At 36.4% G+C, this 23,954-nt stretch overlaps 2 protein-coding genes across 7 annotated transcripts; one reads left to right on the top strand and one right to left on the bottom strand.

The window, feature by feature from the left end:
• The first annotated feature begins 333 nt into the window (after positions 1 to 333).
• Positions 334 to 17,365, top strand: LOC126874489 (midnolin homolog). 6 transcript variants are annotated; one of them, XM_050636649.1, is made up of 7 exons: positions 334 to 1,001; positions 1,071 to 1,180; positions 1,253 to 1,547; positions 7,700 to 7,787; positions 12,650 to 13,714; positions 14,111 to 14,453; positions 15,035 to 17,365. In XM_050636649.1, exons 2-7 carry the CDS (start codon positions 1,099 to 1,101, stop codon positions 15,289 to 15,291), a joined length of 2,130 nt encoding a protein of 709 aa, XP_050492606.1. In that variant the 5' UTR covers positions 334 to 1,001; positions 1,071 to 1,098; the 3' UTR covers positions 15,292 to 17,365. The 6 variants fall into 6 exon arrangements, with proteins under 6 accessions (XP_050492606.1, XP_050492605.1, XP_050492604.1 ...); XM_050636648.1 differs by having other exon boundaries at positions 335 to 1,180; XM_050636647.1 differs by having other exon boundaries at positions 336 to 1,001; positions 1,071 to 1,547.
• Positions 16,333 to 23,765, bottom strand: LOC126874481 (E3 ubiquitin-protein ligase MIB2). The gene is made up of 11 exons (XM_050636623.1): positions 23,486 to 23,765; positions 22,575 to 23,035; positions 22,382 to 22,497; positions 21,496 to 22,097; positions 21,272 to 21,440; positions 20,927 to 21,194; positions 20,530 to 20,841; positions 20,089 to 20,452; positions 19,695 to 19,906; positions 19,374 to 19,615; positions 16,333 to 19,126 (listed from the first exon to the last, which is right to left on the bottom strand). Exons 2-11 carry the CDS (start codon positions 23,003 to 23,005, stop codon positions 18,813 to 18,815), a joined length of 3,030 nt encoding a protein of 1,009 aa, XP_050492580.1. The 5' UTR covers positions 23,006 to 23,035; positions 23,486 to 23,765; the 3' UTR covers positions 16,333 to 18,812.
• Positions 23,766 to 23,954: the final 189 nt, after the last annotated feature.

Below are 23,954 nucleotides of genomic sequence, written 5' to 3'. Positions count from 1 at the left end.
GGTTATCGGTAACCCACCATATTTTTTAGAATGATTAAAATGAGATAAATTTTATAGATTAACAAATTTTCAACAATATAAATGACTTATTATTAAATAACATTGCCAGAAAAAAGGTGCGCAAATACAATATAATATTTTGCAAAAGTTCAATATTATAGTATAATATACCTCAATCTATTGCGACTTTTAAAGCATAATACATAACATTTACATGGCAGTCAATGCGTTAATGGATTAAATAAATTCTTTAAGCATGAACAACAAACTAAACATCTTTCCCTATTCAAATATCCCGCTCTGAGGACATTCGTACATTCTCCGGAATGGCGCTGCTATGTTAGTTGATCGTTGATCGGTTGGAAAAGCTAGGCCCGGTCTGGGAAGCTAGCAAAAGTCTGGGCTTTTGGCTATTCAGTTGCTAGTGGCTGGTCACAGGGTTTGTACGCGGAATTTGTCTTTAGTGCAGATGTGTATATGTGTGTGCGCGATAAGAACAAAGAATCAGGCAGCACAGAGCATATTTATGTTACACAAAAACGGACCAAAAGTACAGAACCTTATCATATATGTGTCCAACGATTCCTAAGAACAATTTCCAGTACCGATGTACTAAAATACCACCTAGTAAGAAAACTTTTTTTAATTCCTAGGGATCCCTATATAGAATCATACATACCTATATAATCACAAGTCCTATATACGATATTTCAAGGATCTCATAAATTTCCTTTTCTTTTTTCTCAGATTGGTCTCCACCTCAGTTCGTCTCTCCCTTCCCATCCTCGTTTCTCCCTACGTTGGTTGGTATTCGCTTCGTCGTTCCTCGTGGCGTGCGCGTTCCCGAAGACACTGTGGCCAGACCTTCGGCGACACTGCGGTTGTGCGACGCGGACGAGTGTGTCTCGGACAGCTAGGACGCCGGGAGACACAGGTGCAGGTGCGGGTGCATGATACACATTACATAGTAGTCGGAACGCGAGAACGTGGGTTGGAACGAGGTAGGTGCGCGTAAGTTGGCGATACGGTTCCACCAGTATCGTTAGTTACCGTGGCAGAATGGACGGTAGCACGGGTCCGCCGTCGGACGTGACGGCGATGGACAGCAGTGAGAACGACGAGAGATCGAAGACCCAACGGAACACCGACGACATCACCGCTTCTTCGTCTGCGTCGTCAGGCACGGCCACCACCTCTTCCACGTATTCTACAACAATGCAGAGCGACCAGTCAACGGAATATTGCGGTCAAGGCTCGATAAGGGCTGGCTCCACTTCTCCACTTCCTACGAACTCCTCATCGTCTTCGTCGTCATCGTTGTCGTCGTCCGCCTCCTCTACGCCGCCGCCGCCACCGCAGCCGGGGTGTGGCTGCGTCGCTGCCACCGTCCTCGAGCCCGACGAAATTACCATCAGCATCACGCCGACTACCGGTGGGCAATTCGACCTTACAGTCGACCGGACGGACACCGTCGAGAACCTCAAGAAGATCATCTCGAAGAGGTTGAAGGTCGCAAAGGAACGTATTTGTTTACTACATCGGGAAAGGTTTGTATATCGAAAGAGTATACGTGCATGTAAGAGTCCCAGAAGTCAAAATGATTTTTGGAGAATTTTGTAATTTTAGTAACAGAGTATGCGATTGATGTTTTGTTTTTTGGTAACTAGGTGGTTGAGCGCAATGGAGGTGATCAGTTTGGCTTCTAGAGGTAGTAGCATATGTAAAGTACATACTACTTTGTTAACCAGCCGAAAGTTTACTTTGGTAATTGACCGTAACTATCCCCACTAGTCCTTGCGCCTTTATAAAGAGAAGCTTCAGCATTATACATTTATCTCTTTCGTTTCTTTTGCACGCGTACAACTTTCATTTTTTTGCGTGTTCGGTATTTAACTGTCCTTAAGAAAATTGTTGCAAGAAAGAATCTCTATATCTTGAGATAGGTATCGGGTATCAGTGCCTGTATCTCTGTTCATTTCACGCTGAGGCAGAATTTTTTTTATTCATGTAGACTCCTCCCTTGATAGCTGACCAGTTACCAAGGCAGTATTGTATGTACACATAATACGTGTTACTATCGCTTTGAATCGTGACCTGTTTGTCATAAATAATAGGTCTAAACGTTATATTAATTATAAATTGATTGAATATTATATATTCTATTTATTATAATACAAGAAATATTCGGATCACATGCTTTGAAATTACCGATAAATCGATGGAGCAGACGATTGATTTCGGACGATTGAATTTTTCTCACGATTTGATTTCGAAGGGAAAATTAGGTGTAGGACGACCCTATGACGACCCTTCATAGGAAAAAAAAGAAAAAAAAAAAGAAATGGCAGGCGAACGTGTGCACACTACTGCACACGATATTGTTAGTTGAAAAGTGCGAGAGGAAGAACGAAAACAGCATTGATGCTCTGAACGAAAAAGAGAGAGTGGGCATAATACTCGTAGGCGTCGTGGGGGCCGCCGCTCGGACTGATCCTCCTCCTTCGTACAAGCACGCAAGAGAAACATGGTGGAGAGGAAGGTTGGCATACCATAGACTCGAAGTAGGAGGAGGTGGAGGTGGTGTAGTAGGTAGAATATCTCGGGAATCGCGTTCTCGTAAAGTGGAACGGTGACAGCCCTCTGCAGTGAGAGGTAGAAGAAGAAAGAGAAACAGTCGGATGGAAAAGACGACAGGATTGGCTATTCCCGTACGCAACATATCGCTGGAATTTTCTCTCTTTCTGTTTATTCCTCTTCTTGAGTTGCCTCTCCCCTTTTTCTTTCCATTTCTCGCATCTCGATTTTATATAGCAATTGTCGTTAAATTTTTTCTTCAGTTGCATCTCTAACTCTAAGAAATCACAAAGGGCTTTGAAAAGTCATATATTGTAAATTCGAATTTAAATTACTGAATAATTGAGAATCTGTATTGAGTTAGTAGCTTACAAGATGTAAGTTTTGGAAATTTCCTGATTTTAATCTTTTTCTCTTCAGGTCTATATATATATGTGTGTATATATATATATTATTAAAGAATAGATACTACTTAAATATTTGATTTTGGTATTGCTTTGTATATTCCACATTTATTATGAATAAAGATTTCTAATATATATATATATATCTAAGGAAAGTGTGAGGAGAACAGCAAGATTAAATATAATTGTAATTGCATGTAAAGCAATTGAGCGTTTCCAACGAAAGTATCGTATCTTTTTCAAGAGTTGTATCGATGAGAAACGAATACCCATTGCTATTTGTTCCCTTGTGCCTGCCAGGCCAGTTCCAGGCTCAGGTAGCACACGCCGGTTCTTCGCTACGTAGTTAATGTGTGTGCTCTCTCGCTTCTCCCGTCGGTGTAAATGCGACACGTGCACATTGTTAGCCCGTTCGCCGTGTGCGTCCCATTCGTCTCTTTCCGTTTCATTCTATTGCATCTTCAGTTCATGCGTATCGCATTAATTACAGAATGGACCGACGATTTTAATTTGCCTGTATTAGCGTTATTTTCCCTGTGAAACTGTCAGAATTGGTCAGTGCTCGTGTACTCCTCTTTTCATCAAATTTGCTTTTCATCATTTTACAAATTTTCTTGTGTTTTTATTCTATATGGTTGTTGAAAATTCATAATCTTTATCACAAATAATATTATTTTTAAGTTTGTGAATAGATTTTCTATCTAAAAGATAATACATATATCTTCTGGTTGCGACTTGGATCACGTAAAAAAACAAGGTGTAATGCAACCTTACCTTAACCGTTTTGTGCCACGATTAAGCATGTGTCATCGAGAGTCTTATACCTGTTACTCATCCTCGTTGCACAAACAAGGAGTAAACTTTTCCATCCAATTATTTTTATCATCGACTACTATTCATTTAAGAATTTTTTACCGTTACTATAAAAGAAATGTGTAATTAATTACGATTTTGTAATTAGTAAGAGAAATGATAGTGGACAACGGTATCATTACAAATAGGTTTCATGACCTTAGAGAGTAACCAAGGAGAAAACAATATTTATCACATTAGCGATAAGAATGTTCTTAGTATTCCTTTACTTTATGTATTTATATATGTTCGAATTTAGACGTAGTTTATTCTTAGCGCCATTCACGTAGCACGCTTTTCTCTTTTTCATTCATAGAGGTCCATACTGAAAATATAGCTAATTTGGTTTTCCTAACTATATTTTGTGTACATACATTGCTGATCATTGTGGATACTGCATTTATTATTTGAACCGCTTATTTGTCAAGGCAGTTAACGCCACTAAACACAAATTAGAGAAAATTGATAAATTACACAATATAAATAAACTGTAGATTTTTATGCATCTACAAGAAATTTGCACAAAATACACATAATATGAAAAAATATATAAGATATCTAAAATATAGTTCTTTGTACAACATTTGGTAGGTACAACAATTGTCTATCGAGTCTGGGTTTTTGATCATATTCCCAAAAATATAATGTATAAAAATCCGCAATCTAAAGCATCAATCAAATACTTTGGCATTAAAATCCAAAAAATTTTAAAATAGTGGAGTTATCCACTTTATCCTATGAACGACTTATTTATCATATGAATTGCAACCGTCTGTGTATGCTTATCCATTCAAACAAACAATTCGATTCTGTTTTTTGTCGACTCATCCGAAACCGATAAAGCTTCTCAGAAGACGTATCTATGTCGTAAAACTTTCTCCCAGTCATATGCTCATTGTTTCAAATATGTACGTTCCAGTACTTTGTCAGTTAGAATTCAAATCAAAGAATTGATACCTGGTTTTCATGAAAGAATAAGTTTAGGTTTTTGGGGCTTCAATAATAGTAATAGTTCTTTAAAAAGAGGGTACATACTTATCCGAGATGATCGTAGAAACGTATACAGGTCAAAGACTTGATCTTACCAGGATCTTCAGAAAAACCGTTAAGCCCGTTGGAGTCCGCGCAAGTGGCGCCAGGGTCGCGAATATCCGCCACCCTCATACTTCCTCTTTCAATGCCGATCAATCGATGGATGTCTCTGCTCTAAATCAATTTATGAACAAGAAATCCTTTTTTACTTATTTAAGAATGCATGTTAGATCCCTCTTGCATAATTGAATTAATATTACTATTAGATTGCAGATTTTTATACAAATTCATATCTGAGAATATAATTAACAAAGTATAATCTCGGTAAAAATTGCTTTACTTATTTATTATTATAGAAAGCAGTATACTTTAGGTGTTTTATATATTTTTTCATATTATGTGCATTTTGTGCAATTTTGCACTTTCAAATTTCCTATAAGTACATAAAACTCCTCGGTCTAATTATTATTAACGAAATTTTACAAGTTACAAGTCAATTACAATTTTACAAGTCAATAAATTTATTTTGCACAGTAGTAACGAGTTTGATAACGAAACAGTTTCCCGTTGTCTAGTTTCTCCCTGATTCCCTTATTTGGTGTAAAATTGGGAAATTGTTAACATAAATACATAACCTACAATTCGTAACTTGTCGATTCACCATATATTGTGCAGAAGGCTGCAGGTATAATTCTTAATACAACTTGTGTAACATATAAGGAATAATCTAATCGCAGTATGAAGATGAACCTTAGGCTTTGATATTTGGATCCTCCAAGCTCTAAAATATATTTTTAAAAAATTGAGGTTTGCCTTAAGTCTCTCTAATTGATAGTGGATTCTTTACGGAGGTAGTACCGAACGAGTTCGTGGAATGTATATGCATTTGCAGAATTGAAGTCAATTATACGAACGCTGACGAAGGAATGTTGGTATTTTCGCAATCATTTCAGTGACTAGTTAATACTTTCGAACGTAAATACATACGTTTCGCCATGTTATAACGATAACAAGGAACGCTGCTTAGAAACACGTCTTACGAACAATCTATCCCCTTATTAGAAGAAGCATAGCTAATAAATTTCAATCGGGCGTTACCCCGCGTTGTATAATCCCGGTGCCGCTTCTGGACGTAACAATGGCGTAACGTTGACCTGGTCTTCGTTGTCGGTTAAGTCTTAAAAATTCCCTAAATCTATTTCATTCCCATCTGAGGACGCAACTGGAAACAAAAATCCTACAATTCAACTTCAATTCAGTTCATTCAAAAAGTGAAAATATGGTTAGGTCAGGAATTAACTGTGGTTAAACTAGATTACTTAATTTTGAAATTTTTAACTTAATTTAATTTTATTATTGATCTGTTTCTATATAAATCTCTATATAAAATGAAATATCCTAAATTTTAGTAACCTAATATAAGATTATTATAGTCATCTATAATTCAATAGTACTAGTTGGAAGGCCTAAGTGTTAATACATATTTAGACACCTGCGCATGTTACAAGGTGTGTTTTAATGGACGAATGAGGCAAATTTGTATATCTTTCTTTTGTACGTTATCTGCAATGGAAATGAATCATCAATATTCTAATTATAGCTTATTCTACAGTATATAACCTAGCTTAACCTATAATGTTTAATATATATATTTTTTTGTAAAGATTACAGGTTAAGCTATATTTTATATATATACATATATATATGTAGTTAATTATGGAATATAATTATGAAATTTTATATATAATCATGGAAAATTCCAATTCTAATTATACGAAATATAGGAATAATGTGTTATAGGTATAAACATTTTGCGGAAGGAGTTGCACAGTGTTTCTTGCGGCTCGCGACATTGCCAGTCGATATCAATTCCCTGTACGCTATTTGCGGCTTCATTCGATGTCTGTTGTGGCGATAGAGCAACTTATCGTATTGTCTAATCTCTCGGATCTTACCGCTGTGTTATCATTTTCTTGTCCCTTACTTTCAGCATGATGATTAACGCTAATGTCACGAGGTTTTTAAAGCATTGACGCCTACAATTTATGTAATTTTGCGTGGTATTGAAGTTTCTACTGATTATCGTAATTGATTACACATTCGCTTATTCGTAGATCTTACATAAAAAATAAATAGATGTTCCTATGACAATAATTACATGTAATTAGCGATATGTTCTTACAGGCAGTTTTCGATGAAATATAACTTTGACCATGGGCAGAGATAAAGTTAATTATGAGAGGTCACAATAGTAAAAATGACTGCATCATACTGCCTGCGATAAGGGTAACGCCTCAGTGTTGGAATTGCCCGCAATTATCAGGCAATGTATTGCAAAACAACATATGGAGATTAAGGGGAAAAACGAGGAGTGCCCATTTTTCGTGATTTTCCACTTTATAACACATTTTATTTGTGAGAATTGGGACTGCTAAACTACCAGGATCGAGTCACAATAATTATAATGTTATTTTTAAATTAAAGTGTCTCCATAAGATAATATTAAGGATTTGGTGGATTAGATAAAAACAAAGAACTTCCACTCTCTATTGAAGTAAAACACAGATAAAAATAATTAATATTTTACTAATCATTCTTCTTTATAATATCTAAATATAATATATACTATAAGATATAAATGTCAATTTATGAACAATACAGTTAAATTTATTAAATGTTTTTTCTTTTCTAATGGGCTAAAATATTGAATCTTAATTTTCTGAATAAAACTATTTTGTGGTATTCATATGTTACCCTTAATGTATAACAATTTTGGCACTGATTTTATTAGCGTAAAGTTTCAATGACAAATTTAACTGGAAATTTGTGTGTTTCAGACAATTGCGTGAGGGAACGCTAGAGGAAAATCGTTTACAAGATGGCAGTCGGCTTACGCTGCTGCCGAGCGTGGAAACCGGCCTATTGGTAAGTCAATTGCATATTTTTGGCGATAAAAACCTAATAAAACTACCTAAATTACTATAGACCAACTTGTTATCTCAATGTAAATTCAATTCCTTCTTTTTATAATGCAGAAAGTAATTATGGTTTCAAAAGATCATAAAGCATAGTTTCTATGAAATAAATGGATTATTGATCACTACCATTGTCAATTACGAATGGAAGAGTAAGCTTTAGGGTCTAAGCTGTATGAGATTATTTCTGAACAGAAGTCGAATCTCATGGGATTTTTTTTTTTTTTTAATGTTGCTTATTCTTCGCTCTACGAAGAATCCATAGAAGAAGAGTTCCCACGAAAGATAGAAAACATGTGTGGAATTGTGATCCGGATAAACGCCGTTAACTTGGTTCGTGTATCATTGGGTCACTTGGTTTCTCGGCCACCGTATCGTCAGTGCTTTATTTTCCAGTACTATTGCGTCATACTTTTCTTCGTTCATCTTATACCATCCTTCTATTGTCGTGACACCTTACAGGTATTTCCATTGGTCACAAAGTTTCTGTAATTATTCCTTTTTATAACTGAGCAGTACCTCCAATCCAGAACCTTTATTTTTATCTTATTGCAATTTGATTATTCTATAACGTTAAATCATTTACTCAATCCTGTATTTTAAATGATTTCCATATAATTGTTCATGCGTCTTACAGTTCTACCTTCTTGTTCCCAACATCATCCCACATTCGTGAAAAGAAGAAGAAGGCTTTTTAGACTTCCTTTGGTCGATGTTCCATGAGAACGAAATCAGAAGAATCAAACTAACCATCTCCGCTAGGTTATTCGGTTTGAATCAATAAAAACGAAGCTGGCCCGTGCATACACCGAGTGCACGCGCATACACAAAGGATACACGGTCTTTCTCTCTCATTGAAATAGTCTCTCTAGGGCTGTGCTCGAGGCACTGGCAACAGCGCTGGCACACGGGTCCTTATCGCGACCGAGACTCGTTCGCATGGCTGTCAAGGGGACCGCCCGCTCGAGTCTCGGTCACCCGCAGTCAATTTTAAAGTATACTCGTGTGTAGGGTGTGTATATGTGTGTAGCTATGCTTCGCGACCACGATCACTGCTACAGTGACTCTATACACGTCCGACGTTCTTTCGTGGGTGGTTACGAAGAAACGGGGCGAGACATACGCCGGTTTCGCACAACATAGTTGGCCAGCCTAATCGGCTCTACTCTGGCTCTTCGGATCGACACGCGCCTTACATTAGGTTGTTTAGAAAATTGGTAGTCAGAAATGAAGAAAGATCTATCTAAAATTCAATTTTCTCATCTGCAACTTCAACCCGTAAAAACACTCTTATGTGTGTATTATATGTATCGTATAAAACATTTTAAAACATTAATACGTTTTCTTTCTGGTATTTGCTCGAACGTTTTATTATTTGATAGAAATTCATGACAAAAACGCTATGAAATTTTCGACCGATCCAATATTTATTCTTTGTTTATATATAATGACTACAAAAGGTATTTGCACACCATTGTATTAATTATAGTATTTATATGCTAATTCATTAAGTTCAAGTGTATTAAATTTCATGTTATTTGTATTTTATTTTCATTTGATTACAAAAATTTAATACTGTGATAATAAAATGTGGAACCTGATAAGCAAACGCTTCATTGGAAAATAAGGGTGTTTATAAGTACTTTTTGTAGCCATTATAGTTTTGCTCTTATATATATAGTATTCTTTGTCTATAGAATACCATATATGGTATTCCTTGTCTATATTGGCTCTCTAGGAGTATGGAGGAACATAGCTCTGTATGGTTGCACCTGTAAAAACGTAGTACTACGTTAACTGTTCATTCATGAGCACGTAGCGGTGGTTCTTGACCTTTATTTGAAAAAAACCGGTGCTATGTATTGAGGGTTCTCAACCTTTGAGATTAAAAACGTTGTATTCACCAAATAGATTATATTCTTGTTTTAGTGAAAATTAGTAACCTGGGAGAATATATGTATACATGTGTGAACTCCTGAGCTAGAGAATGAAAGGCGATATCGATCACGAAATGTAAGAACGTATATATAGCCATACTCGTTACAGACTCCTGCATAGTAGTACTGGAATGAGACTTCTTTAGACAGGTTGAAAGTTTGATAGGCGACTCCGGTAATATCTACTTGGCTAGTGGAGAAGTTTTATTGATCGACCGTGGAAATTCTGCAGAACAGAGCAGAGCTTCTCTGACGTTTCCGCGTTATTTCCAGAAGAACATATCCAAAGGGCGTTAAATGATAATTGGACAGCGCGCTAGGACCAGGTTAATGTATCGTTTTTGCAGCTGGCTCGATTTAATAATCGCAGACATTGTTAAGCGAGGGTAAAGACAGCTGATCACACTGTCATGTCTTAAACCAAATTGTACCGCTTTGAATAACGAAAACCGTAAGAATGCGATGATGTCATATTTGTTCTTCCTTCGTTTCTTTCAATGAGATAGAAAGAAGAGTCATAAGGTCGCATCGCGACGCGATTTTTTATCTTGCAGTCACCGATAGTCTAACCGCAATGTGATACTTGGAACGCAGAATGTTATAAAATGAATCTCCTTTGTTAAAGTCTATACCATATTGTAGAGAAATTCTGGATGAGTGTTTTGGAAAGTCGTAACGAGTGAGAGTTCCTATTTTAGTTGCCATCTCCAGATGGTTCAAACATGTACCAAAGGAAAGGCAAATTCTCAAGGTTAGGGGAAAGCAACTATATTCCAGTTGCTTTGTGAGGTTCAAAATATTAGGTTGCTTAAAAAGTTCCTAATGAAAGTAAAGAAACATTTATGTAAGCTTTCGCAAGCTTTTACAATATTTTATTTCTTGTTTATGTCGCTCTAATAAGTTTGTAAAGACTAGGATAAATAATAATGAAGGTGTACTATATTCAGTGACTAATGGATAAAACAGAATGTTTCAGCTACGATTCAAAATTTTTTAGGCATATGACGTTCAACACTATCTTGCTAAAAACAGAAACCTGTTTTATTAACGATCCTAGATATTTCTCCTCAGTTCTCTTTAGTATTCAAATTAGAAGTAGCATTTATATAATCACTACGAACTTTAAGAACAACCCAATATTCAACAATTGGCTACAATGTAGCATTGCTCAATAATATATCTTCTGATAGACTCTACGTAAGACGCATTTAAAAGCGGTTAAGATCTATCTACACGTGTAAAGCGCGGACGTTACAACTGGAGACGCTGGTATTAACGTAATTTGTCATTTATATCGTATTAAGAATTTCTGGCAGTATCTCTGGTTGACGCGTGGTGCGTAAATCATAAATCGTAAGCGTTCCTCGTGTAACGATACCCCTACCATCGGCTGTTGCAACCCAAAGTTCTCTTTTCGAAGTGTAAATACTTTTTCCTTATCCTGCGATACGACTCACCACCACCGCAGACATGCCTGAGCAACACAACGCATGGTGGGGTAGAACCAGACTCCGGCGGAGAGGCGTCAGACACACGGGTATTTACGATTCATGGTGTACGTTCCTGGCTTGATAGCAGGTTGCGCTTCGAGCGTGGCGCCACTGGCTTCGTCGACGGTCGCTGCGGCACTCACAGTGCTCCGTGGCATTGACAGGGGTTCTCTGACCTGTAGTAATTGCAACGAGAATCCATGGGAATTACTGCGATCCTCTAATAATAATTCGTGAATTATAGTTGAAACATGAAAGCTATCTATTTTATAAAATCATTAATAATAATTATGGAAAAAATAAGGAATGGAGATGATTAAATATATAAATTGAATCAATAATAAATTACTAAATGATTCGCTAATTGAATCTAATTGGTTAAAAAATTATTGATATAGTATTAATCTGTTTTATTTGATTAACTTCGAACTAATGGGAACTGGGAAGTTTTGTGGAAGTTTCGGAAAAAGAGAGAAACATTACGTGGTTAAGATGACGCAGGGTCCATTCATCGAAGTTTAGATTTCCCATAAAACGAATGTAAATCGAATTACCGAATATACGATGACCGTCAGTGAAAGGAAGTCCGTTAGGTGTACCGGGGGATGCCTAGTTGTGCCGTCTAGGGTCTGAGCCTCGGTTCCGCGAGGTTTCCTCTCTTCTGCAGGTCTTCTCGCGTTTCCATCTCTTGTCGTGAGCTCATCGATTCAACCTCATCTTTTGCCTGAATGAATAGGCGATACCAGCGTTATGAGATATTGGCGTTTCACTTCGTAGGCCACTTTACCAGCGGTCCCTTTCAATTCTGCCACGATTTTTCAATAGTTCGACTCGTGCAAGAGCGTATAGTTGCTCGAAAAAAGCCAGTATACTCAAAGAAAAAAAAAATATATTAGGTTTTGGATCTTCCAAAATATATTATGTAAAAGATTTATCTTTATCAACTTTGATCTATAAGATCAAAGCTGTTTGATGATGGTTATAAAATAGGATGCAAAAAGCGACTGATTCAGATGTTTGACTGCTGCTACCGGAGCCATAAAATTGGTAGAGTGGAATTGGCTAATCTGCAATGAGTTCTTGGTCGTATACGGCTTCCATCTCGGCTCTCCGACTGTTGCCTTTTATCCTGTAAAAGTATTTAAACGCCGTTTAGCGGTAAACACTTGATCGAATCGTGTCACGCATTTTTATCGGCTGTGTTACATTTCTAGTCAGTCTTTTCTTTCTGTAAGAAGTATGTATTAGGTCAGCCGACAATATTGTGACAATGGAAATAACTGTCCATATATCGCAATTTCGTTCCCAGATTAATGGAATGGGATGAATTAATAAAAATTGAATTGTGCGCTAGATTCTGATTAAGATATATTATATATTTTCAGGCACAACGACCGGAGCAGAGCGTGATGCAAGCGTTGGAGAGCTTGAATGATTCTCAGGTGAACGATTTTCTGTCCGGCAAGGCTCCCCTGAATCTCACAATGCGACTAGGGGATCACATGATGCTGATACAGCTACAACTATCTACAGTAACTCCGGCCTCGCCAACGGCCAATCAGGCGACCAGCAATACCACTGGGTTAACTATCGGTGGAAATAGTTCGAACGGGTCTAATTTACCCACTAGCCACGTATCAAGTTCCCTGCAAAGTAGGCGGTCCACTGTACTGGCTGCGCGTTCGACCAGCAGCGCCTCTGCTAAGTTACAAAATGGAGCCGCGGCTGCGAGGACATCTTCTTTGATAAGCAGTCTGGCTTCGGCGTTGCACGCAGCAGCTAGCTGCAGTACCAGTCTCTCGACAGCCACTACGACAACCAGTCCAGTCTGTTCAAGCCGCACCACAACTGCCTCCTCAATTTCATCCTCATCTTCTTACTCACCGAGTTCACCACATTCGTCCTTCTGTGCTAGCCAAGCGCCAACCGCTCGAACTAGCAGCAGCCACGGCTCAGTGTCACCTAATGGGAACTCCAATGCTTGTCAATCTTGCCTTCTATACCACCATCATCACCACCATCACCATAATCATCACCACCACCATCATCACCACCATCATCATCATCACCACTCAAGAAACAAATCCATCAATTCGCCCAACAGTTCTCAACTTTCCTCCTCTTCATCTTCCGTGGACCACCTACAACAATCTACCTCTACTGGACATGGATGCATGGAATCAGTGCCCTACGACATAACCCCGCCAAGAAAGAAACTCTGCACCACTCACCACCATGGCCAACAATCCGCTAACAGTACAGATTCCACCAGGAGTAATGCTGTGGATGGGGATGCTAGTCCTCAGAGTCCTACCTCTTCGTTGGCTGAGCAGAATTCCAAGGCCGCAACCTTAGACACCAGGGCGCTAGCTGAAGCTTCTCGTAACTTGACGCAGAAACTTAAGCAGCTCTCCTCTGAGGTACTCACCTCGCGGGTCGACCTCGCAGAGGTATACATTGTTACCGATGCCAGTTCCCCCTGTGTACCACTATTTCGTATATACGTTAGCGCTGTGTGTTTGTTAAGATCTTAAGAGATGTGAAAAAATAAACCACCAAACGTCTTTATGTTTTTTTAAATAATAATAAATATAAAAAATATATTGTAAAGCGCATTTTTTAGAGACTCTCTTAGGTTCTTAAATGTGTTTTCTTCTTGCTTTGTTTATTTTGTGATTAGAAGAATATCAGTTTTTTTTCTATTTTTGTGATTCTATGGTCTTTTTGTAATCGAATGCATACAGTGTAAATTCTAAGTAATGTGAAACACACAGTGAAATTAATATTAATATTTTTTATTAAATTATTAATGCAGTGAGTAACCACATACAATTTTTGGGACATAGGAAAATGCAAGACGCAGGCAAGGTGCAATAATAGAGAGTATGCATCATCATGGAAAGGGTGTATACTCTGGTACATTTAGTGGGACCTTAAATCCAGCTCTTCAAGATAGACACGGACGTCCTAAAAGAGATATAAGTACCATCATTCACATTCTTAATGATTTGCTATGTGCCACACCAGCTGCTACTGCAGGTCATTATAGGCACCATCACAGGCACTCTAGCAATCGCCAGCAGTCTTCAACTTCTTCTCCGTCCTCAACTGGAACGACAACCACAATAAATGGTGCCCCAACACCCCTTGTTGGTTGTCATGATTCCTCCAATCCTGGTTACTCTACTGGTATTCTAGAAATCCAGCTTAACCCTTTGAGTGTTTAATCCATATGTAGTATGCACATATGAAATATGCAGAAGCGCATGAATTTTTAGTTCAATTTTTAGTTCATGCAAAAATATTTTATAGAAATCTTACTATTAAGCTGAGGAAAGAAAAATAGGTAAACAATGAAATATTGAGTTATCAAATTTACTAACATAAATTATAAACTTTGTTCTGACATCTTGCAATAATACAATTTTGTTCAATAATTTCATTATTAAAATGAAAATTAAGAAAATTATTAAATTATAAATCCATTATTCCATCTGTGTATAATCTTTGTTGTTTCTCTGCAAAAGTGTGACCTCAGAAACTCAATACCAAGAAATACTTACTAATTCGTTTGTCTAAGAGAAATTAAAACATAAATTCTATATTTAAAAATATTAATTCAAAGATATTAGAAATAATTGTATAGTAAGAAAAATTAACATCTTTCTCAACTATATCTAATTATTTTACTAAACACTCAAAGGGTAAACAAATCGACTATAACACATTAAGGAAAAGTAGATCTGTAACTTTATTATTTATAATTATAGAGGAACTGTCAAAGGAGAATGAAGCAACTAAGGGAAAGATGAGACGTCTGCGCTTAGTGATGGAACAACGACGTGCAAAGAGAAAAGCCAGAAGACAGGCAGGAGCTGCACCATATACCACACAGTGGGCGGCGGTAACACCAGATCCAGATCCAAATCATGATCCAAACACGGCCAGTACCGCCACCACAAATACAACAGAACCTCAAAACGAACCCGAGCTGCAACCTTGCAGTCCTGAACCGGTCGTAGCTTGAACCTGTCAATCGATCAATACGAAGAGTAGTAATTGTATAATGCAAATTCAGTTTTTAACTAGCGCACTGATTTATTCAAGGATAAGTGGGCAAAACTATCACTTCTCACCGCGTATACGCTTCCTTTCGCCAGGAAGAATTTCCGTTTCAACACACGTACTACATTAGCGAAAGTTTACTCTTTTTGTTTACGCGACAGAGAAAAAAAGATGAAATATCTCGAGTTATTTTAAATGCGTTTAAAACGATGGATTGGACGGATTGGACGGATTGGACGGATTGGAAGTACCGCGGTCGTCTTCGCGGTATAAATGAAATACTGCAATGAAAACTGAGAGACCGTTCGGAAAAGCTGTATGCTATAATTGTGCACTTGTGACATTCTACATGCATAATTTTCAGTATTGCCTATAATACGCGTACCTCCAGTCCAAATATACTATCGAAATGTTTGAGCTTTTAAAAGAATCCTGTCAATGGCAAAACTCGAACGAAAGAAAAAACTTAGCAATATTGTATAATGGAAGGACGTGCAATGTTAGGCACGGTATAGAAATTATTAAATAGAAGTTTCACAGAAAACATGTGTACGTCTCTGCTGGAAAGTTTGATGCTATATTTATTAGAGATGAAAGAGATAAAAAGTAATTAAATCATATTAAAGAATTGTTTTGGCTATTACTCAGGACTTGATCATAGCTGACAATAATTGCACTTGACGGTGCGACAGCACATACAGAGAAAATCGGCAAACGAATGGAGCTGTGGAATTCTCTATGGAAAAGGGGGAAGAAAAATCATTCGCTAGAAGAATTTTGTCGATAGAAATCTAGGGGAGTAAAAAGAAGGTCGTCACTTTGATCATTGATTACTAATTCCTGTCGGCATCGGCGTATACTCAAATTTAGTAGACACGAGTAGACAATTTTAAACTAATATACTTTCACGAATCGCAGGGAAGACTGTTACAAAAGCAATGTTACAACTGTTTACTCATAATAACACGAGAACTTCGGAACTTAGTGCAAGAAGAAGGAAGAATTCTTTCTCTTTTTTTTTTCTCTCGGCAAAAACATATTTAAGTCTGTCGATGAACTGGTTGAACCGTATCAAAATATACCTTTATGCAAGAAGTGCACTTTATATGATGTCACCCGTGTATTCATAGAAACTTCTCGTTATCGACGAATAGCTAGAAATAGTTCAACATACAATGAAAAAAATGTTCTTTCTCTGATTTATATGTCTCTGTGGAATAGAAAAGTATCTTTGGAAAGTGACATCAATTCCTCGTAGTTAACGTATCCATAAAATCTAACGTATAATATGGATCAACTAGTTCATACTTCGATAATTTCATATCAGTTCTGATGAATATAAAAAAACGAGAATGGACTGGATTTTTAACTTGAAAATGTCGACTCGTAAGCTTGATTGCTTACACTGTTCAAGTATCGTCATAAATATCATCGCTCTCGACAAACAAGAAAGGAAGAAAAGGAAGAAAGAACTCGAAGCACGTGGATAAATGGTCCTATAGTTAGAATTAGATAATCCTATCGCATGGCTCCGGCCAGAATTCATTTAAGTTTCACTAGGTACTAAATAATATAATAATATCTGATAAAGAATAGCATATTGCGTTTAAGTTACTTAGGAGAAAAAAATATTACTATTATTATATTATTATCATTACTATCGCTACAGTTTTAAAAACTGGCTCAATATTGTAACATATGATTATTGAATTTTATCGAGTACCAAAATAAATAAGATTGCTTGCTAAACTAAGAAAAAAAATGAACGAAGTCCATCTTTAAGTCTTGTTTGAATGTGGCATCATCTGTTGAGTGTTTGTTATTATTGTTATCATTGTTTATTGCCTGTGTAAAGAAAAAAAGGAAAGGAATCGCCGATGCTGTTTTGTTCTACATTTATTATATTGATTATTATTAATTTCTAAGTTAAAACGTGTTTTTTGGAAATATATGTTTCGTTTTAGTTTGTAAGACTATATATAAATATGATTTAAGAAAAGCCTTGAAGAAGGAAAATATTAAATTGATTAAAGTTATTCATTTTGAAATTGTTTATTTAAATAATGTCTTGAATCACGTAAAATTGTAGAAATTTATTATCGACGCTTAAAAAGCTACGCTATCATAGTTTATATAATATAATGAATTGTAGTTACGCGCAACACAGACTTCGTGACAATACAACTATTATTATAAAAAAAGAGAGAAGGAAAATTATTGTTTTCTTTTTTAGTAAATTGAATTATTAATACAAATGTTATGTCAGCTGTAAAGTCCCAAATTAAATTTCTAAAATGCAATGATGATATAGAAATTGTGTCGTTTCTTTGAAGAAATCTGTAAAATGTATAATTGGTACAATGGTATATTTTTATGGTTATATATCTAAGGAGTTCTGCGCTTGGACCACTATAGTTTAATCAGAAGTAATGATATGCCAACTTTAGCAATAGTATCGCACATTCTTTGAGAGGATTTTTTCGTATAAATATTATCAATATACTTTTGTTCTATAAAACGATTTGTTCTATTCAGTACTATTAGTGGCACATGTTTTACAATGGACAGCTACCTTTGTCAATTAATCTTTATTATTTTCATTTTATTATTCATATAATCACAAAAGGACTTTATAAATTAATAAGTATAATTTTTTATATTAATTTTGGCTAGAAGCAATATCCTTTGATATCGACTTTTTATATATATATATATATATATATATATATATAAAATTATATATATATATATATAATGTGTGTACGTATGTGTGTGTGTGTATTAAATTTTCATACTACTACTAATGTCACATCAACATTACATACAAAATAATAGAAACAGTACATACTCTCTACAATTAATAATAATATACATTGTATATTATGGAAAAGTATTTACGATATGTATGAAAATTTGCAAGTTCATTTACATGAATCTCCATTATACTTAATGGCGTTGTGTTGTTATTCAGTCAAATATGTATTATTAACAAAAAAGAGAATCCCAAAATATTCATCAGAAGTGTAGAGGATATGTATCCTATTTCTATGAACTTTTTGGAATCCTCAATGATGGTTTGATTCCATATCTATAGTACAGAAGAAGGAGGTTTTTACAAAATGCTTATTTTTAACTAATGATAAAAAATGGACGGGATACAACGGGCAAAGTGTCGTTTGTAATCTGAGAAAGAGAAGCACGTGATTATTTTGTTGAAAATAACTACAAATTCGACAAGAAAAAACTGTAAATGTGACACTCACCCACATGACTTCCAAATTTTATTTTTATTTATGGCACAACATTGGTGCGGTTATGGAGACTTGATTAAACATATTTTATTTAAAAAAGGGGAATATTGCATATTTTGGCAGTTGTAATTCAGTATTTCATTTTACATGCCAATAATATCACGTATTTAACGTACGAATATTAGGAAGCAAAATAGTCTAGAGGGCGAACAAACGTTTCCAACTTGATTGTCTAATACAAATTAATCTTTTTCGTAATAACTTTGCGACACATGTGACAAGTTTTCAAAGGAGCAGCGCAATGCTCGCAGGCCCCATGACCACATAAGAAGGCGACATTTCGACGGCGTTCCATGCAAATGCTACACATATTAGCTTCCTCCAGATCGGCCACTCTTGTTTCCAAATAACGCAAACGTTCTAAATCCTTATCTTTCTCTCTTTCCTTACCCTGATGATCCTCTTCCTTCTTCCTCTCATCCAATACATTATCTTTCACATTCTCTTCCTGTTTCGTTAAAGGAATATCTCCCGTTGCTTGACCATCTATAACAAATCACAAAATAGTAAATTAATAACTTTTATAGGAATATAGAACATATCATTATTATTTTTTAAATTTATTTATTTATTTATTTATTTATTTATTTTTAGCATTATGATGTTTCCTCAACCTGAATTCTACAATTTTATGAAATTTAAAGAAATTGAAGTTAATATAACATTATTACTTGATCATATTAACATATTACTTGATCCTTAATGAGTTGAAGATAATATTTATATAGAGTACCTTGATTAGCTTTCGTTTTGGCAATTCCATGACCACATTGTGCACAATTGATAACAACACTGCTGCCCGGATTAAATCTATTTCCATCTTTCATCGCGTTTGTCACTATACCTAAGCAACTGTGACATTCAGAAGCGTCACCAGAACCTGGAATACATTTTCTCGTTCCACGCACGACTTCCGATTGTAACGCTGTGTCTATCTGATATATGGAAGGCTGAGAAGCAGGAGTATTTTCTATTCTGTAACAAGTTCATATAAAAATAAATTAGATTTGTATATATGTTATACAATCTCATAATCAATCATCAAGTTACTTACTCTAATTGAGTACTCTGACTTTGGTATTGGTAACACCGTAGCAAGTCGGTATGCGGGGCTAATTGGGAATCAGCTTCGAGAAGATCCAATGGCGTCTTGTTCTTTGAATTCTTCACATGTTTCAGTAGTGTACAACTCCTGTCCACACTTACTAGGAAACAAGCTAACGCGAGTTCTGTCTTCGCGCCTTGGCGAGCCAAATTTTGCCATATCTATAGTAAGCATTATTCGAATAACGTAACTAATAAGAAGAAAATTAGAAAGGAAAAACTCAAATAATAATGGATTGTGAGATATTTATTAATAATTAATAATTAATAATTAATAATCTATAGAACTTAAATAGATAGTGGGAAACCTATTAATAGTTATTAATCTAGGGAACATAACATACCGCGTAGATAAGGGGAGAATCCCGACAACTTTCAGGCGTAGGAACCACGTTACTCTGATTGGGACTCTTCACTATAGCAATATGTAGCACCGTATCTCCATCTGCATCCGTGCTAGCAATGTCAGCATTATGATGTACAAGAAACTCCACTAAAGCCCAATGTCCTTGCGAAGTGGCAAGATGCAAAGGGGTCTGTCGGCGATTGTTCCGCAAATCTACTTTCGCATTTCCACCAGTCGGAGAAAGAAGCATGGCGGCTACGTCTTTATGGCCGTTCAAAGCTGCAAGATGCAATGCCGCAAAACCATCTTCTTTTTTAACATCTACAAGATGTCTTGCTCGTGCCACTAATCTTTCTGTTGCACTGTACCAAAGGATGCACATATACTTTCGTAATTAAGTCTCCAGAAGTTTCGTTGCCGAAAAATCGAGTATACTTACTGAGCATTACCCTTCAAGGCAGCATGATGTAACACATTGAAGCCTCGTTTGTTTCTCAAGGTGAAATCCACCCTATCGCACGAACAAAGAGCATCGATTATATCCAGAGCATCTTTCCCGATGGCATCGTGCAATGCTGTGTCTCCGTACGAGTCTTGCAGATTAACGTCGCAATGATGACGTAATAATACTTTAACACACTGAGCGTGTTGTTTGTTCACGGCAACGTGCAACGCGCTACATTTCCCATTGTTCACAGCGTTAATTGATGCGCCACGTGATAGAAGTAGCTCCATTATTTCCGGTTGATTGCTATGATATGAAACAAGAAAACTCTAAAAAATATAATTTTGAAATTTATATGATTATTTTAGATTGAATTGATTTCGGAACAAACCCAAAAGCAGCATAGTGAAGAGGCGTGTCTCCGTCCTCGTCTACAGCTCGTAAAGAAGCTCCAGCATCCAGGAGAAGAATACAGAGATCCTTTTGTCCTTGATGAGCCGCCACTTGAAGACAGGTCTTTTTACCACCTCCTGGGCCGCCAGCTCTCGCATCTACTCTACCAGGATACTTTTTGAGAAATTCTTGAACTGCAGAGACTCCAGCCTCACCTCTGGCTGCATCTCTTAATAATTTTTCAACCTCTGTGTCCACACCTTCAGCTATATAAGCAATAATAAATTGACAATACTTATACATACGCATATATTTAAATAATCTGTGATTAATGGAAGTGTACTTGTCCAATCTCGACTTCTATTCGCTTCATCCTGTAGAGCAACAGTTTCAGTTCCAGGAGGAACGGATGTGACGCTTAAAGGATTGAACGTCCATGTATGACCATCTAAAGCTACTCTTAAATCTCCGTCAGAATATATTTTGATTACTTTCCCGGTTTTTCCTAGAGCCTACAAATATTCTTACTATAAAGTTTAGTGACTATTAGAAAATCAATAAACTTACATTTTTCATCACGTCTATCCATTCTCCATGACCTCGTTGATAGAGTTTAACCGCGGATAAGTCGGTTTTCACTCTAACTATGTCGCCTAAAGAAAAACTGTCTTTGCTGGTGACTTTTGTTAATGCGCCCGGGTGAAACGTCCATCTGTTGTTGCATCCCTCAAATTGTACACGTATATCTCCCTTATCTGTGATACGGTGAACTCTGCCGATCTTTCCTATATATTCGGCCATGCGTGGATTCCAACCACCGTGACCTTCTTGCATCTCTTTGAGTGTCTCTACTGCAACCAATACTTTTATTTTGTCCCCAACGTTGAAAGTTGAGTGGCGTGGACTAGATACAGCAAAAGGAACACCATTCCTTGTCGGGGTTACGTTGGCTCCGTTGTCTGGTACGGTCATTATCGGTTGTCCAAGGAGTGGGAGGTGCTCCTTATAGTATGTGCCAGCCATAGCTTCCTCCACATAACATAAATCTACGCAACCCTTGTACCCGAGTCGGTAAACGTTTGTGCTGCCTTTAGACCATGATACAGTGGCCACTGAACGACTACTTTCATTATCCCATCCACGTATATCCATGACTCTGCCAGTTTTTCCTAAGTGCCAAATATATTGTGTATCTAAGATTTCCTTATTACAATGTTGTTATGAATACATATTTATACAAATGTGGATATTTATGCAAATTCATATTTTTACAAAGATAACTAGAAAAATGGAATCTAGGAAGAAAATTGGTTTAGGTACTGAATATCATAATGAATATCATGCTTTGAATATTTTATATATTTCTGCATGTTACTGTGTATCTTTGCACTTTCAAATTTCCTAACAGTGCATAAACATTCACAATGTAGTTATAAGCATAAATATGTGATACCTCTTCCTCCATCTTGATTTCCCCATTCCCAATCAGGACCGCGAATAACTTTGGCCCCTATAAATATTCCTTTTAAAGGAATCTTGGTGCAACCTTCTCTGGGATTCAATTGAACTCTATATATCAAATAATTAAGTTTATAAGGTGGCTTGTATATCTAATCAAATAAGAATGTAATCTTGAAAAAACTTACCCCACGGAGTTGGCTGTTTGATATCTTTCAAAACAATGGCTCAGATCATGTACTTCAGCCATGTAGCACTGAGTACATAAATCATAGTCACAACATTGCATGCATTTCCATCTAATACCAATTATCCCATGTCTTTTACATCCATCACATATGATATTTGCATGCTTAACTCCTGTGGCTGCATTATCGAATACCAAAAGGTCATAAGCTCCCTGGTATCCAATTCTATAATTGCTTCTGGATCCATGGTCCCATTGAACAATGACAGTTTTATCTGGTGTCCTATCTGATGGATTTGGACTGGAAGCAGAGTTGCCAAAGGAGGGAGGTTTGCCAATTTCTACGACTGTTCCTGCATGACCTTCTCCACCATCTTGGTCATCCCACTTCCAATCCTGTCCACGAACTACCCTCAAGCCAACTTCTAACATCTCCAAGTACACGTGATACTATATGTGACCCTTTAAAAAAAAATTAATAAAGTGCAAGTTGTTTTATAAAGAATATACATTCATCATGCAAGATTAAATATTCATTGCATTGAAGAATCCTATCATATAATTGTAGTTTCTCTACACTCAATTCATTTTTATGAAATTTTAAATCTGCAATAACACATTATATTTTGAAGCAGTTAAATAATATGTTACACTAATTTAAACTTATTATTGTTCAGAATGCAACTCATATTTTTTTACCATACTTTTCAAATTATATATGTCATTACTCAAATTTTTTAGAGAATAGAAACTTATGAAAGGAATCATTATTTATTCATTTGTATAGGAAACTTCGCTCGGTGCATGGAAAATTCCAGTGTGTCATTGCAATAAGATAAATTGCATGTTTTTGAAAAAGGAAAGAAACAATTGGAAATCGTATACATTCGGGTTGCAAGCATACGCACGTACCTGAAACGGTCAAACCTAGTACAATATATTTTATGAATCATATGCACGCGTGTGATTTTTCACGTAGCTTGGTGAATCTCTAATAGCGAGTAAATGCAACGAGACGAACGCGTACGAAAGAACTCGGCGACGATTTCTCGTATTCGACAACATCATTAGCAAGGACCACGAAGGTTCATTTCGATATCAATCTGCGTCCGTGTCAACGATCGTAACCTCATAACTCGGGGGCTAGTCGAAGGCGCCTCTTTCGAGTGATCGCCGAGGCTAATGGAAATCTAGCGAGACAGGCATTTTTTCTAAACTATATCTGTGGCATACCAAATGTGAGATTTTTTGAAAGATGTCTACGTATTTTTATGCATTTATGAGAAATGTAAAAAAATGTATAAAATATTTAGAGCATGGCATTTGTTATAATGTTTACGGAGGGGAACAAATCTCTTCTTAGGTTCTACTTTAGTTGTGT

This window comes from Bombus huntii, chromosome 16 (genome assembly GCF_024542735.1).
Source record: "Bombus huntii isolate Logan2020A chromosome 16, iyBomHunt1.1, whole genome shotgun sequence".
Classification (NCBI taxonomy): domain Eukaryota; kingdom Metazoa; phylum Arthropoda; class Insecta; order Hymenoptera; family Apidae; genus Bombus; species Bombus huntii.
Note: the sequence above shows the minus strand (reverse complement) of the source record. Positions and strands in the feature narration are given on the sequence as shown.